Genomic DNA, 16,615 nt, shown 5'->3' with positions numbered 1-16,615 from the left:
TAGCTATAGTACAAGCAGTATTATCAATATGTCTGACAAACGCACATGCACACACACACGCGCGCGCACACACGTGCACACACACACACAGAGAATATTTCTTTACCATTTTCTAGCCAACACAATTAATTCCATCTCACTGCACTGCAACTTGACCATAGAGCCTAAAGGGAAAGTGGGAAATAATTCCCTACATATATAATCACTTATATTATGTACATATATATATGTACATAAAATAATAGAGATGTTTATAAAATGGAGCTATCTTTAGCAAACATGGGAACACAGTGGATGGCGAGGGTAAATACATTATTCTTTACAAGCAGAGAGTAACAGAAAACGAACTACAGAATGAAAAGTACAAAGATCAGCCCTGCTATCAGCCCTGTGCTTGTACGAAATGTCCAGACACAGGCCCCACAGACACAGAGGCTTACAAGAACACAACAGTGTGAGCATTCAGCAATTCTCCATAAATAATTCCCTGTGAATTCAAAACAACTGGAAGCAATGCATTTCCATAAACACCATCTATCTCGTCTGGAATCTCATACTCTGTAATAACCCTCAAGCTTGAATTTAAAAAAGCTACACAGAAGCCAACAGGGGACCAGATTATCTGTGTTTAAAAAAATCTTTATAAAAGCAGCATATTTTTGCTTTCAATGACCAATTTCTTTACCAGTCCTGATGCTTTTACAAGTTGTTTACATAATGCAATGTGTTTTAAATGAAAATAAGTCTATTATTTTCAATTTACTAAAAGCTAAGAAGTTTTATCATTATTATTATTTTTAGTATTATTACTGTTGTTATTATTATTATTATTATTATTATTAATAATAATAATATTATTATTATTATTATTATTATTATTATTATTACAGTGGATAATGAAAGGGTCAGAAACAAATTAACTTTGATGCATTATTTTTTATTTATTTTATTTTTATTTTTTGTGCTGTCTCACGAAAACTGCTTCTACTCACAAAGATGCAATTGCCTCACTGGATACATACAAATAAAACATCTATTTACCAGCACTCATAATTACAAAAAAATTGCAATGCAGAAAATATGGGGAAAAATGCTGCTCCTCAAATCTAGCTTATTATTTTTTTAAATGTGCTAAAATACTATTTTAAAATGTTTAATACAACAGTTACATTTTTAAGGCTTGCAATTAAAATGTAAACCTGTTAACCAGGAAAATATAAAGATATGCTTAACTGGCACTTGGACAAAATATTGTTAATAAATTTTCAAAATGATCACTAAAATATACAATGAAAAGGATAAGGATGCACTATGGGGTTGGGAACCTTTTTTCAACAAAGAGCTATTTCTGACTTTTTTTTTTAGCAAATGCATTTTTTAAAGAGCCATTTGGATCTATGTATATCTCAAAATGCCTCTTTAAAAATGTATTTGCTACTGTATTACTACTATAAATATTACACGTTTACACAAATCTTAGTTTATGTCCATGCACAACTCAAAAATAAACAAATATGAAGCATCACATGTTGAGCAAGTCCATGAATGAAGAAAGACCATGCTTTTATTGTTAACAGAGTTCTTATTAATTTTGCTGTGAAAAATTACAATAAAAAGAGGGAATTGTAATTTCGATAAATAGATTTCTAGTGACTGTTATAAATTTTTTAAACAATAAAATTTTATTGAAGGAAGACAGCTGGAGAGCCACATATTTTTGGTCAAAGAGCCACATTTGGCTCGAAAACCATATGTTCCCTACCACTGCACTAAAAGACTGCACAATATATCGTTTTAGCATCGATATCGCAATGTGAACATTCACAGTAGTTACATTGCAGGATATGCAACTTTGAGTTTGTATTATAATTTATCATTTTGCATGCATTTTTATTGCCTGTGATATATTGTATAATGACTTTAAAAGCATTCATGCATAAGAAATTGTACCATTTGTGACCTTACCTACAGTTCTTTTTTTTTTTTTTAATCATTCAGTTACTGTACTTGAATACTGTTAGACTTGTGAAACTATAAAACCCTTTATTTTAATTGTATCTTTTTCTTGGTTGTATTTGTAGATTGCTATGCAGGTAAATACTCACAACATGCAAAAACAAAAATGCACTGCAAATAGCACAGACCACAGCAAAAACGTGTCAGGGGACCCTAAAAATTTTATAGATTGTTTATTAGATTTTATGGAGATGCACTCCCACTGCAAAGTCATCTCAATTGATTTAACATAAATTCTTTTCAAATATGATATTTAGTGAAATTGTATTCATATCGCAAAATAAAAAAATATTGCAATTTTAGATTTTTCCAATATCGTAGAGCCCTGGTGCACATAAAATAAAAAAGCAATACTGAAACTTACAATAGTATCTGGATCCAGCCTTTATGATGCAAGCTGAGATTGCATCTTTCAGCGATGCAATGTCAGACACGATGAACTCAATGGAGCTAGTGATGTCACTGTGAGGGGTAGGGTTAGGGGTGGGGTCAGTTGAGCCCATTAAAAAGCATTGCATGCAGCTCAGATTGCATCTGCACCTGACCAGGTCTCCATCCAGACCCCTCTCGAAACTTAAGACACTATAGATGTCATGAAGAATATAGGAATAACTGTAGATCTTTTGTGATATTTAGAGCTGATAAATAAAATCTACTCTATAGACTCGCTGATAAAATATTTCTAGCAAAGCATCACATTCAAACCCAATGTGAACTTCAGTCTATAAAGATGATATCTGCAGACATTATGCATTCATGCAAGCTGCAATGCATATAAAAAAAAAATTAAGACAAACTAAAAACAAAATGGCAAGGGCCCAAAAAACGTCTCAGTTGTTCGATTAGCCTGTCATGTAATAAACAATTTGGAAACCCACTTTTGCAGCCCAGTCTCTTAGCTAATATGTCTGCCCCATGAGGACTAATTATCAGTAACAGTGATATGAACATGGCGTGCAGCGAGTGCCAGTCGCTGTGCACATGACAGAGTTTCTGACTAGGGACAGGGAATCGTTTCCTCTTCGCTGATGAACAAGCCTAATGGAGGACCCTAGATATAGGCAGGACACAACACTCGAGTCTCAGGAAACGCCAACCACAGACGTCATAGTCCGCACATGGGACTTTATATCCACCCAACAGAGATCGCATCCAACATGAAGCACATCCAGCTCCATCAACATGGACGGAAATCTGCTGTTGTGAAAATGTGTTTTGGCAACAAAGATGACACAGCTCTTCATTGTTTCCAAACCAGCAGCAAGCAAATGGTCTTTTAAAATCTTACATAATACTACAATCTTCCATTAACAGTTTAGTATTAACAAATATTATGTTTGAAACATTATATACATGTTGTATATAATAATAACAACTTTATATATAAATGGTTATTGCTAATTAGATAAACTATTTAGGAATTATCACAATCTTTACATATTTTTGTTTATTTTGTTCCTTTAATTCTAATGATTTATGTATACGTCACTTTGGATAAAAGCTTCTATCAAATGATTAAACGTAAATCCAATTCGTAAGTCATGCCTTAATGAGTACTATAAGTTTAAAGGGATAGTTCACTCAAAAAAAATACATTTACTCCATTCACTCACCCTCATGTGGTTCCAAACATTTCTGAGTTTCTTTAATCTGTGCAACACTAAAGAACAATGTTAAAAACCTGTAACCCTTGACTTCCATAGTAGAAAAAACAGAGCAAAAATCAATGGTAACAGGTTTTCAGCATTCTTCAAAATATCTTATTTTGTGTTATTCAGAATAAAGAAACTCATGAATAAGTAAATGACGGCATAATTTACTTATTTTGGGGTGAACTATCCCTTTAGGCCTTGTAATGTTAACAAAATACAGGATGGTCTCGACAGTCATTTATGATGACAGTGTAGTCATATAACACATTAAAACTCATTTTTAAAAACACAAAGTGTAAACTACTGCCTGTGAGTGTATATTAGCACTGTGTATTGTTTGCTTTGCCATGTAATAAAGCATTTGAACCCGGAAATGTGATGTATGATGTCAGACTTATTGAAATGTTTAAAAAGATTCATAGCTCATGAAACCAGATTGACTTTTAAAAGGTGGTAACATTAATAAACCATTTTTTGTAGCAAAAAGTACTCAGTTATTGAACTAACCAGTGCTTTCAGAGGTTAAGAATCAACATAAATCATTTACAGGTGGTTATGACTGTCATATAGCGATGCAAAGTCCGAATCATTAAAGTGACTTTGTTTATTTGCTGATTTTAGGAAAGTAATTCAGCTGTTTCACATCATAGCATAATGAAAAGAATGCACAAAAGCACGCATATCACTTTAAATGGGTGCTCAGGCAAACAGCAAGAAGAGCAAAACTATATGCTCATCATGGCATATTTGCATGGTTTTAAAACCACCAATGTTTTCTAATATATCGATCCTAAGGTTGAAGTTTTTTTTTATCTATTTTAATTCATTTTTATGGCAACAGTATCTTCAGCAGAAAAGGAACGTCTACATCAACAGCTACTGGTTCAAAATATTTTAAATGTTTCCTAAAATAAAATATATTGTGTTGAATGGGGGAAAAGTTGTTTTATTATTTAAATATTATTATTATTACAATAAATTATTATTTATAAACGTATTACTATTTATTTTAGAACAATGATCCCAATACCGTAAAACCGTGATATTTTTATCCCTGGTTATCATACCGTCAGAATCTTATACCGGCCCATGCCTACATGGTTTCTGATATCACAGTTTCATTATGTGATTTGACAAAAACATATTTTTGAACATATTGCTTTAGTACATGTTTTTACTGTATCACAAAAAAATCTAAATCTAAATGCAACTTATTCAAGTGAACTTGCAGTTTGTATGTGTTGACAAAACTATCATCATAAAATTGTAAACATATTTTCCATTGTAATTTATACAAAAAAAATAAAAAAATCACTCACTCAACTGGTGTGAATTATTCAGACCACTATATATATATACACACACATTTTTTTTCTATTAAATTATATTTATAAATAATTTAAAATAATAATTTTTCGATAAATTAAAATATTTTTATAAGAAAAATATTTATTAATGGATCTGAGGTCAAACTGAGAGAGGTAAAATCTAAATTTAATCCAAGATTAATCAAATGTAATCCAAATAAAATCTAAAATGTTATCCAAATAGTCAGGATACATACTACCTAAAAATACCTGGTAACTTGTAATTGGCAACACATTAAAACATGAAAGAACCCTAACCACAGCACACAAACAACTAATAAATAAAAATAAGTTAAAATATTATTTCTTCAGATTCTGTGAACAGTTTTTATCAATTAATTGATCAGATCTCACAAAAAAGGTTAAATCAGATATTTACTATCATAAAATTAACTCATTTATGTTGTAGGCTACAGTCAATATGCCAATTAGATTTCATTTTACATATCGAAGAGAATGCTTATTTTGACCTTTAAAATGTCAGGAGAGCATTATTTATTTATTTTTAATATATTATTATTATATATATATATATATATATATATATATATATATATATATATATATATATATATATATATATATACTGCTTAATACACCCTACAATGGTACTGAACAAAGGCCATGTACACTGCAAAAGCTCTCTTGTAATGAATGAATGAATAGATGCCTGACTCCAGACTGACAGCCGCGGTGGTCAGCAGTGTAATTGAGGTCTAATAATCCTAATAATGGCCAATGACATGCACTTACTCAAAGGCGAAGAACAGAGAGCAGGTTCCGACGATGAGAAACAGGGTCAGGTAAAATACTCCTTTTTGCCGAGCCATCATTACCCGTCCATCGCAGCAGAAGGTGTTTTTCCCAGGTAATTTCTCCCATTTTCGAGTGATCTTCCGCGTTATCATCACCGCCGACATGGTAGCGAATGTACAATCAAATTATCTTCGTTCAACTCAACCTGAAATGAAGCACAAGCGCGTCCACTGAATGATTAACCTGAGATTAAGAGTTATCAGCAATCAAGAAACACTAGAGCTTTAGCAGGAATGCAATTCTTCGTCCTGTGCAGAATTCTCCAGGTGAATCTTCAATGTTAGTTTGTTTTTAAATCACAAGTCCGTTGATCTACATATCTGCATATCATCTGTACTTAAATCCATGGTTATTTAAAGTCCCAATCAAATGCCAAAAAGCAAAATCCTCCTCCAAAAGCGAAGATATCCCATTCTGGCACAGAATAAAAGTGTTCCTGGTTAAAAATTGTAAAGATTTCGGATCAAATAGCGAGGCTGAGGTGAAATAAACGTGCAAATGCTGAACACATCTGGAGCGTGAGTGGACCTTGACCGACTGACATTTATGTCATTGGTTTGGTTGGTTAAAAGCGTCTTTCCCGAAAGGATTCTCCGTCTCTTTTTCTTTTGAAACGACACTAAATAAATTTCAGTAACCCTGTTGTGACCTGTGTCGATAATTAAGAAATTTTTCGGGTAACCTGTGAAATATTCGTTCTTCCAGTTTCGCGTCGTAGGATGCAGGCAAGACTGGATTCTGTTCGGGAGCAGGAAACACGCCTAGATTGAAATGTCTCTTCTTAAAGGGCCAGCGCCTCTCTGCACGGGGAACAAAGGAATTTGGTTTTCTAATGCTAATATCAAGCCCACCATGAAGGCAATCATTTAAAAAAAAAAAAGTGAAATATAGATACTTCTGAGACCATTAATGGAAGATTATATTTAAAGCAAGTTAAAAGAAAACTTACCTATTAATTTTATTTTATTTTAGTTATTTGTGTACACCTTTAATAATCCTTGTTTTACGTTGCTGTTAGATTTGTCCAGTATTGTTGTATTATTACAATTAAAGCAAACTACAACTAAAATAATAAAACACAGTTTTTGTATATTTAAATACCATAAAGCTATCTAACTTAAAATAATAATAAAACAATTATAGCTTATGAAATAAGGATTTTATTATCCAATTGAAATATTAAATAATTATTTCATTAATTATTGTTTTGGTTAACTTAAAATCTACAGTTAAAACTATGAATTAAATACTACAACTACAATAGTTATGCAATTAAAAATATTAAAATGAATAACTAATATTAAAAAAGCAAAAGCAACACAAATAACACAAATAAAAATGACAAAAGACACAAAGCACTAGATAAAATATGAATAGAATAAAAAGTAATTTAAATTATTTATTAAAACTACTAGATACTTGATTAATATTAATAATAATAATAATAAAACAAAAACAAATATTATCTAAATAGTCTTTTACTAACGTATAGTTTAACCTTTGTGTCTATTTATTTATTCATTCATTTTCTTTCGGCTTAGTCCCTTTATTCATCAGAGGTTGCCACAGCGGAATTAACCGCTAGCTATTCCAGCATATGTTTTACACAGCAGATGCCCTTTTAGCTGCAACCCAGTACTGGGAATCACTACTCACTTTCACACATATATGGCCAATTTAGTTTACTCAATTCACCTTTAGCGCATGTCTTTGGACTGTGGGGGAAACCAGAGCACCCGGAGGAAGGTCCACGCGAACATGAGGATGTCAAGAAACTCCACACAGAAACGCTAATTGGCTCAGAGAGGACTCGAACCAGCGACCTTCTTGCTGTGGGCGATTGTGCTAACCACTGAGCCACATGGTTGCCCTGTGTCTATTTATTGTGCATAAAATCAAACCAGAATGTTGATTTTGATGCAAATATTGTGTTCCTAAAGGCTTTCCCTTGAAACAGCATTTCATGTTCACCATGCCCAGCAAAGACGAAACAACCCCTATTTTGACTAATTCATAGCACTGCTGCAGATTCTTTCTTTATTATTGTTTCCTTTAATGTTTTTTGTCCCTCATATCACTTTTGAGGTATTCATGAAATGAAGGCAGCCAAGAAACAAAAAGTGCTTTTTTGAGTTGTTTATGCACCAGTGATGATTGCATGAGTAATTTATCTCTTCAGATTTTGCATAAAAAATACAGCCTGCAATCTCTTCAGTATGTAAAATGGTCTAAGCGCTTGGACATGCTGTAAGCGAATGCTGTTCAAGCTTAGATCTTGAGAGATGTAGTTCAGCAAGTTTATGAGTAGGAGTTCATTAGAGATGCTGGGCAGGAAAGCTGTGCTATAGCAAAGATTATTTCTATAGCAGAGAAAGATATTAATTAGCAGGGAGTCTTTCTATTTGTCTCAGTTAGTGGCCGATTTAAGTGGCTGGATTAAAAAAATCCATGAATATATAAATACAGACCAACATTACTTTAAAGAAAGAATGCTTAAAAAAGTATTTTGTCAGAAAACATGGCTCATTTTCAGTGAATGTAAATGAAAGAAGACGAATTTTGGAAACAGATGGTGTAGGTAGTAGTGACATCTGCTATCAAGGGCTAAAACAGAGTCATGCTAACCGGCCAAATCTTTTTGACCCCTCGGCCTGGCCTCTGCTGGTGGCTTCGGTAACTGCACCATCTGCTTTCTCTAAGCATCTTTCTACATTGATGATTTAAAAAATGTTGTTTTGGTGTCATTTTCCTGTAAGGGCATTATCATGAGATGAAAGATATTAGTGTGATTTAGATATAAGATCATAACATTGAATGACATCAAGCACAATAATAAACAAGGAAATAAAGAAAATTTAAATAAAATAAAACAAACAATACTACTAATTAAATAAATAAAAAACAGGTTACCGAGGCAAAATTATAAAATTAAATAATGTTTAAAGTCCTTATAACATTTTACCTTATAACATTTTACTTTGTAAGATAAGATCAAAGTTTTTTAAGTTGATTTTATCTATTAGAAAATTCCAAAGAACTTTTTCCCCTTGGAGTGATTCTTTTCTTTGACGGAAACATTTCTTATGTTTTAATACTACATTTTAGGTCGTGAACGCATTATTCTTGAAATATAAACTTTGGGGTTTTTTTAACAATCACTTCGAAAGATAAGTGGCATTTCATTAAATGAGCAAGGCCATTAGGTATGGCCTTAATCAACATATGAAATTCTTTATGAATAACAGGTAAATTATATGTGGATTAAGTAAATCCATGCTAATATTATTTTATATAGACACTTTTATAGTGACATTTTCATTATGCTTTATTTAATAAAACTTTTATTAAGTACTACTTACAAATTAATAATTAAATGCAAAAGTAAAGTTGTCAAAATAATTGAAAAATATAAAACGTTTATAAAAATATTTTTTAATTGTCAGTTTTAAAAAAAAATAGCATACCAGTTTTCCATTTAAAGAATTTTGAAATATAATTTTAAGTAAAATTTCATGATAAATTATTTAAACTATTTGTTTCAATTTAACAATTTAACAATTTAAATAACAATTAATTCACTATTTAATTTTTCAAATGTATAGCTCTTTCTGTCTGAATTTCATTGAAATTAAAACATTTTTATCTGGATTCTTTGATGGAACAAAAATGAGGCACATCAATATCTGACTAAACCTTTTGCATTGTCATTAGTTTAGCGAAACTAAACATAGGAGACACTAAACATAGGAGACCAATAAAAATAAATGCCCTTAAGCAAACAAAATGCCCGACAGACTAAAAAAAAACCCTCTAAGATCTTAATATATATTTTCCTATAAATTAAAATTAACTAATTTATCCTTGTGACATAGTAAGTACAGTTTTATCTGTTTGTTTAATTATATTATACCTTATTTATTTCAGTTCCTGAAATTCTTGTGACTGAATGAAATATTAACTTGGTTGTATAATCTGTAAAACTTTTATAGCACTTAAATCATTTCCGTCCTCGCCGACAGGAAAGCAACGTTTGTAGTTTTTATCACCGTTTTCATCGGTTTTCATTACAACGAAACTACACCGAAAAAATACATTTCCCAGAGTGCTATTCGCGGGGAATTAAACATCCGCTTAAACATCCGTGATCTAAGATCCAGTAACACTGGACTGTAACCAGTTTTCTTACAACACATCATGCAAATAAATGTGAAGCAAAACAGGTTGAGCTGACTCCAGAACAGATTCTATATTTGTTCGTTGTTTTCCGGTTGTGTATACGGAACTAAGTGCGACGGTGCAGCGTCTAAATGCGATCACTATTCTTCGTCGTTAAAAGGTAACGAATTTAACAATCTAAATGGTTTAATGTACACTTTTGGTCACCTGTTAAATTTGTTACACGGCAGGTAGATGAATTCGGATGTTCACAAATATTGCTTTACTTAAAAGTACGATAAACTTGACCGGCTGCCTTAGCAGGTCACAAAAGCCAATGGTGTATGGTGTAACGTTAAGTTGGTTTTATATTCACACATTAGGACTTTCTCATTACTAATATCATTTCAGACAAGTATTCTTGGCCAATTTTTAAGAGTTAAGTCTTATTAGCAGCTAACGACCAAAGTACAACACTGTTCACAGTCAATTAAATAGTGGTAATGTTGTTCTGAAGTCATACTTGCATGTGATTTGACACAAAATATTTAAAGTGCCATATTAAACAATATAGAAAGTATGTCATAAGGCAGGGGTGTCCTAACATAATCTTAGAGGGCCGGTGTCCTGCTGAGTTTAGCTCCAACTTGCTTTACACACCTGCCAGGAATTTTCTAGAAACGTTATATCTAGAAAAAGCTTGATTAGCTGGTTCAGGAGTGTTTAATTAGGGTTCGAGCTAAACTGTCCAGGACCCCCCTGTCATAAGGGGACATTCTAAAACACTCAACGTAAAAAAGCTTAACGTGGCTTATTGTACCTAAACATCAACCAGCAAAACCCAAATTTATGTCAAACTTTACTTGTAATTAACCAGAACTACTGTAAAAAGAACAAGTCTTAATCCCATAGCTAAAGGGAAAAACATCACTTTAAGTCTTTTCTCCCCCATTAAAGCAAGGGTTAATCTATCATAAATAAAAGTAGATTTTTTTAACAGCCTTTTTAACATTTGGTTTCCCCCGGTTGTTAAGTTACTTTAAGCCTTTCCTTATTCTTCTTTTGATAGTATTGTTAATCACAGGTAAAGTTTGACAGAAATTTGGGTTTCCCTGGTCAGTGTTAAGGTACATTAAGCCATGTTAAGCTGTTTCCTTATAATGGACTATGGGGAGAATGCTTAAAGTGAGATTGTTCACTTCATATATTAAAATAAATTGAGGTAAAGTTGGTTTTTATAGTCGCACATTCAGACTTTTCCCCTAATAATATAATCTTATTTGCACATTCTAAATAGGGAAATCATATAATCAGCCAATGACTATCAAAGTACAACACTGTTCACGGTCAATTAAAAAGTGCTAATGTTGTTTTAAAGTTCTATTTACATACGATTTCACACCGAATATTCAAAGTACCATGGTTAACAATATAGGGACTGTGTCACAAGTTGGCACTGAGCGAATGTGCAAATATAAAATTAACTTTACCTCAATCTAAAATAAAAGCTTGTTATTTTAACAGCAGAAAGTGTTTATCAGGAGTATATTTATAAAAATTGGATTGTCTCCAGATGTTAAGTTAAACCACATTAAGCTGTTATAATGGACTTAAATTGGGATAAAACGCTTAACATGACGTTGTTTACTTCATCTACAGAATCAGGGCTTGATCTTTTGATAGTACTTAGTTTTAATAACAAGTAAATTTTAATAGATTTTTGGCGTGCCCCACTTGTTATAATTAACTCAATAGGGAGAAACGCATTACGTGATAATTTTTTTCCACTAAAATTAGAGCTCACTCTTTTCACAGTGTTTGTCACGAATAAAATTTGATAGATATTTGGTTTTCCTGCTTTTTGTTAAGGTACATTATGCCAGTGTTTCTCAACCACGTTCCTGGAGGACCACCAGCTCTGCAATTTTTTTCCATGTCTCTTTAACCAAATACACCTAACTCAGATCATCAGCTCAAAAACATGCAGTGTTGGTGGTCCTCCTGGAACTTGGTTGAGAAACACTGCATTAAGTCATTAGGACTCATTCTTTTTACAGTAGTTCAGGTTAATTACAAGTAAAGTTTGACATAAGTTTTGGTTTTGGTTTCCCTGGTTGATGTTCAGGTACAATAAGCCACGTTAAGCTTCCTGTCATAAGTTGTCAATGAACCAATATGCGAATATAAAACCAACTTTACCTCAATACCAAAGCCAAGAGTTGTCTAAATAAAGAACTGAAGTATTAGAGTTATTTTGCTGCTTTTAATATGTCATTAATGCATGAGCTGTCATTACGGTTCTGTCTGATTGTTGTTTTAATCTATCACAGGACGACTCCATTCCAGCATGATGTCTGAGGGCAGTTCATTTATGAAAGGCATGATCCTCGGAGGAATATTCTGCTTGATCATGTCTTTCTTTGAGACCTTTAATCCAGGAACCCACTCAGAAGGTCACAATCACCTCCACCATCATTTGAAACCTGTCAGCAAAGATGAGCTACAGAAGTTATCCGAGTCTCAGATGTCTGAGTTCGCTATGCAGGTTCGAGTCTACTGCCTCATCATGGTCACTCCAAAGCTTTTAGTTCACTGGGCGACAGCCAACGACACCTGGAGCAAACACTGCGACAAATCTGTGTTTTACACCTCTGAGGCGTCTAAAGCTCTAGATGCGGTTGACCTACAGGAGCAGGACGAGTGGACAAGGCTTCGCAAAGCCATTCAACACGCTTATGAGAATGCCGGAGACCTGCACTGGTTTTTCATAGCGCGACCCACCACCTTTGCTATTATAGAGAATCTCAAATATCTGGTGTTGGATAAAGATCCAAGCCAGCCGTTTTACATTGGCCACACGGAAAAGTCTGGAGAGCTGGATTATGTGGAGTACGACAGTGGCATTGTGTTGAGTTATGAAGCGATGAGGAGGCTGATAGAGGTGTTTAAAGATGAAGATAAATGTCCAGAGCGAGGACGAGCTCTATGGAAGATGTCTGAAGAAAAGCAACTGGCCACTTGTCTGAAGTACAGCGGAGTGTTTGCTGAAAACGGAGAGGACGCCCAAGGCAAAGGGCTTTTTAACAAGAAGAGTGTGAGCTCTTTGATTTCGGATAGCATCAGCCAAAACCCGGGCGATGTGGTGGAGGCCTGTTGTTCTGACATGGCTATCACATTTGCTGGGATGTCGCCGAGTCAGATACAGGTCTTGATGTACGGCGTCTACAGACTTCGACCGTACGGACACGACTTTCACGATTCCTTGACATTTCTGCCTCCGAAAGACTCTGATAATGATTGAGGGAGTTTGTGGATTCTGAAACTCTTACTGTGACTCTCAGCAGTGAAATGTTGATCATAATTGGGTGCGGGATGAATTATTTGTGAAGTTGGTGAAGGTAAAAATGAAAATGATTTGCATTATGATTTAATACTAATAAGTCAAGTGCTGGATCATGTGTGTGCACTTGTCAGTATTTTGAATAAAAATGCTAGATTCACATTTATGGATCAGATCTGTGTAAATCTGCGGCAAGATTTATAGTTCCTGCTGTTTTCAGAAGTCGGTAAAGTAGCTGCTTTCATGCCAAGTCAAAACTGTCATTTCTAGATGATGTTCACGTGAGGTAACACTGTTCACATTTTTAGACGTGTGATTATTTTACACTTTCACAAGTTACAGTAATTAGAACCGGGGATGAATGCATTTACTTCTACCACTGTAAAACCATTAATTAAATGGAAAAGAGAATGTATATTTTATATCAGGGGTGTCAAAATCAGAGTTTAGTTCGAGCCCTGCTCAAACACATACTGGTGGTTGTAAAATAATCCTGAAAGACTTGATTAGCTGGATTTGGTGCGTTTAAAGAAGGTTGAAACTAAACTCTGCAAGGATTTGGCCCTCCAGCAACTGAGAGGGACACATTTTTACTGTTCATTTACATGACAATGTTTTTTGGGGGGCATGAAAAAGCTAATTATTTTAATTGGATTTAAAGTGCAACTTTTGGCAAAAACAATTGTGAAAACAGTGGCATCATGGACTTTATGGATATTATAATTCCGGTTTCAAGCCGCTACTCATTTGAATTGAGAAAATATTTGTTTATGACATTTTTTAGTCAAATCACACATTAAAGTGAATTTTATATAAAAGCAAAGTGGATACAACAGTCTCTGGGCTTGCTGCATCACAAATACCAAAATTTTAACAATTTCTAAAAAAAATAATAATAATTTTTTGGCCATCTGATATTAGGCAAGGACATAAATGTTTATTATTACCATTTGAGCCTCTCCATACAGTTTGATATAGCGCTTGGACCCGGAAGCCGCTTGGTGTGACGTCACACTTAACAAGCGTATAGGCATGTTTCAGTACTTCACAACCAAAACTATTGGGGACAGGGTTGCCACATCCAAGAAAAGTTTTCAGCCTGATGACAACTCAGAACCTACCACATCGCCATCTACTGGCATGGCATGTGGGCTGGAATGATTTCATTGGTATCTGACAAACAAAAGGAAAACATTCCTTTTTTAACTACATTATTAAACTGTCTATTTAATAATTTTGTCCAGGTGTTTTCAATATTCCTTAAAGGTACAGTATGTTACTTCTGGTTCACAGTTACTAGGTAAATTGACAGCAGAGAATATTCCAGTTGTAAACACTTATCAATAGGCACATCCCGGCCATTCTGGATGAAATAAATATATGCTTTGGAAGGTGAAATTATGGGTGTCACTGTGGCGCAGTGGGTAGCACAATCGCCTCACAGCAAAAAGGTCGCTGGTTCGAGCCTTGGCTAGGCCAGTTGGCATTTCTGTATGGAGTTTGCATGTTCTCGCCCCGTGTTGGCGTGGGTTTCATCCGGATGCTCTGGTTTCCCCACAAGTCCAGACATGCGGTACAGGTGAATTGGGTAAGCTAAATCGTCCGTAGTGTATGTGTGTGAATGAGTTTGTGTGGATGTTTCCCAGTGATGGGTTGCAGCTGGAAGGGCATCCGTTGTGTAAAAAACATATGCTGGATAAGTTGAGGGTTTATTCTGCTGTGGCGACCCCAGGTTAATAAAGGGACTATGCCAAAAAAAGAAAATGAATGAATATAGGTAAAATCATGAGTTGCTCATTAAATATGGTTCATTTTAAGCTTAAAAGACTACAAACCTTTTTTCTTTTTTACGTGGGACAGGTAGGGATGAAAATGAAGAATGTTTTTATGATCTTTAAAATTGTTTTCTTGGTTGTAAAATGTCAAATAAGAACTGGAATTTATTTTCTCTGTCTGTATCATCATTAACAGTAACTGAAGAAAATGTGGTTTAAACGTGTGATTCAAATATGCTTGAAATAACTTTTGAATGAATAAACTATTTATTTACATATCAAAATAGTGTTTCTATAATTTAGATGTATTATACACTGGTTTGTGATTTTTACATTCTATTTAGTAATCATCAGTACACTCGTTCTCCTTAAGTCTTTCCATAATACTCATTCATATTAAATTTTTTTTTTTGCAGTGAATAAAGAATACATCCATAAAACAGTACATCCTCTTCCTTTTTATAGATATTTGACGTCACAGCTGAGCTATATCATGTCATTTAAGTTTTGTAGTCATTAAATAAACAGCTTTTGTCTGACTGCAGTGAATGATCATTTCTCTTCACCTGAACGGTCGTTTCTTTGTAATCATGCAATAACTAAAATCTAAAAATGCTATATGGTGGGTTTTTTTGTGTGTCTTATTTTTAACTGTTTTTGGTCAGCAGCAATCCAGAAATTGATAATTGTATTTTTTATTATACAAATAATTTCATATTTACCTTTTTTCCTCTTCCTCCATCATCTTCCCCAGCCTGCATATCTGCTGATCTTCAGGACCAGAAAATCACACTGTTAGCAATCAGAATTAAAATTCATTTGGATTTACTTTTGCTGCTCAACACTTTGATAATAAAACACAGATTTAAACCCCAGAATTAAGAACACACTAATAATGCATGATCTAACTTTGGTTCATAATGCAAAATAAAAACTATTTAATTTACATTATTTAAATTCTTATGTATCTTTCAATGTGATTCTGTCACTGTTTGCCTTTATGCAGAGAGATTGAGAAAATATTAGGCCTTTTCAAAGACAAGAAATATTCTGGGTAGGGCTGCACAGTATATCTTTTCAGCATCACAATATGATTATTTGCAATAGTTACATTGCAAAACATGCAATATAATTTATCATTTGCATGTGTTTTTGATGCCTGTGACTGTATAATGATTTTAAAAGCATTCAGGCATAAAAAATAGTACCATTCATTACCTAATAAATTACACATTTTCTTAAATGATCTTATTTTCACTCAATAACTGAATAATGTAAGACTCACTTACTTCAATCTTTTTCTTGGTTGTATTTATATATTGTTTATTGGATTTTATAGAGATGCACTCCCACTGCAGAATCCTCCCAATCAATGTAACATAATAAATTCTTTGCAAATAGAAATATTAAGTCATCTGCTGAAATTGTGTCCCTATCACAATAAATATTGCAAAATAAAAAAAACATCAAAATGTCAGATTTCCCAATATCATG

General features: G+C 33.5%; 2 protein-coding genes across 5 annotated transcripts in view; one reads left to right on the top strand and one right to left on the bottom strand.

Moving 5' to 3' along the window:
- The window catches only part of zdhhc9 (zDHHC palmitoyltransferase 9), a 40,310-nt gene extending 33,726 nt beyond the window's left edge, over positions 1 to 6,584 (bottom strand). Inside the window, exon 1 of one of the 2 annotated variants that reach the window (XR_015506830.1) lies at positions 5,789 to 6,584. Coding sequence is in view for 1 of the 2 variants with exons in the window: in NM_001110026.1 (NP_001103496.1) it covers positions 5,789 to 5,943 (155 nt within the window). In the remaining variant the exon portion in view is untranslated. 2 annotated transcript variants of the gene reach the window in all.
- A 3,537-nt stretch (positions 6,585 to 10,121) lies between these two features.
- Positions 10,122 to 15,660, top strand: c1galt1c1 (C1GALT1 specific chaperone 1). 3 transcript variants are annotated; one of them, NM_199667.5, is given in 3 exon segments: positions 10,122 to 10,187; positions 12,337 to 14,664; positions 14,707 to 15,657. In NM_199667.5, a coding segment is annotated over 1 exon segment (954 nt). In that variant the 5' UTR covers positions 10,122 to 10,187; positions 12,337 to 12,353; the 3' UTR covers positions 13,308 to 14,664; positions 14,707 to 15,657.
- Positions 15,661 to 16,615: the final 955 nt, after the last annotated feature.

Source organism: Danio rerio, chromosome 14 (assembly GCF_052040795.2).
Source record: "Danio rerio strain M-AB ecotype USA chromosome 14, GRCz13ab, whole genome shotgun sequence".
Lineage (NCBI taxonomy): Eukaryota > Metazoa > Chordata > Actinopteri > Cypriniformes > Danionidae > Danio > Danio rerio.
This window is presented reverse-complemented; position numbering and strand designations above follow the sequence as displayed.

Bases quoted from the DNA above. Each gene is read 5' to 3' on its own strand.
- c1galt1c1 (XM_087280175.1), top strand. From the start codon at position 12,354: ATGATGTCTGAGGGCAGTTCATTTATGAAAGGCATGATCCTCGGAGGA.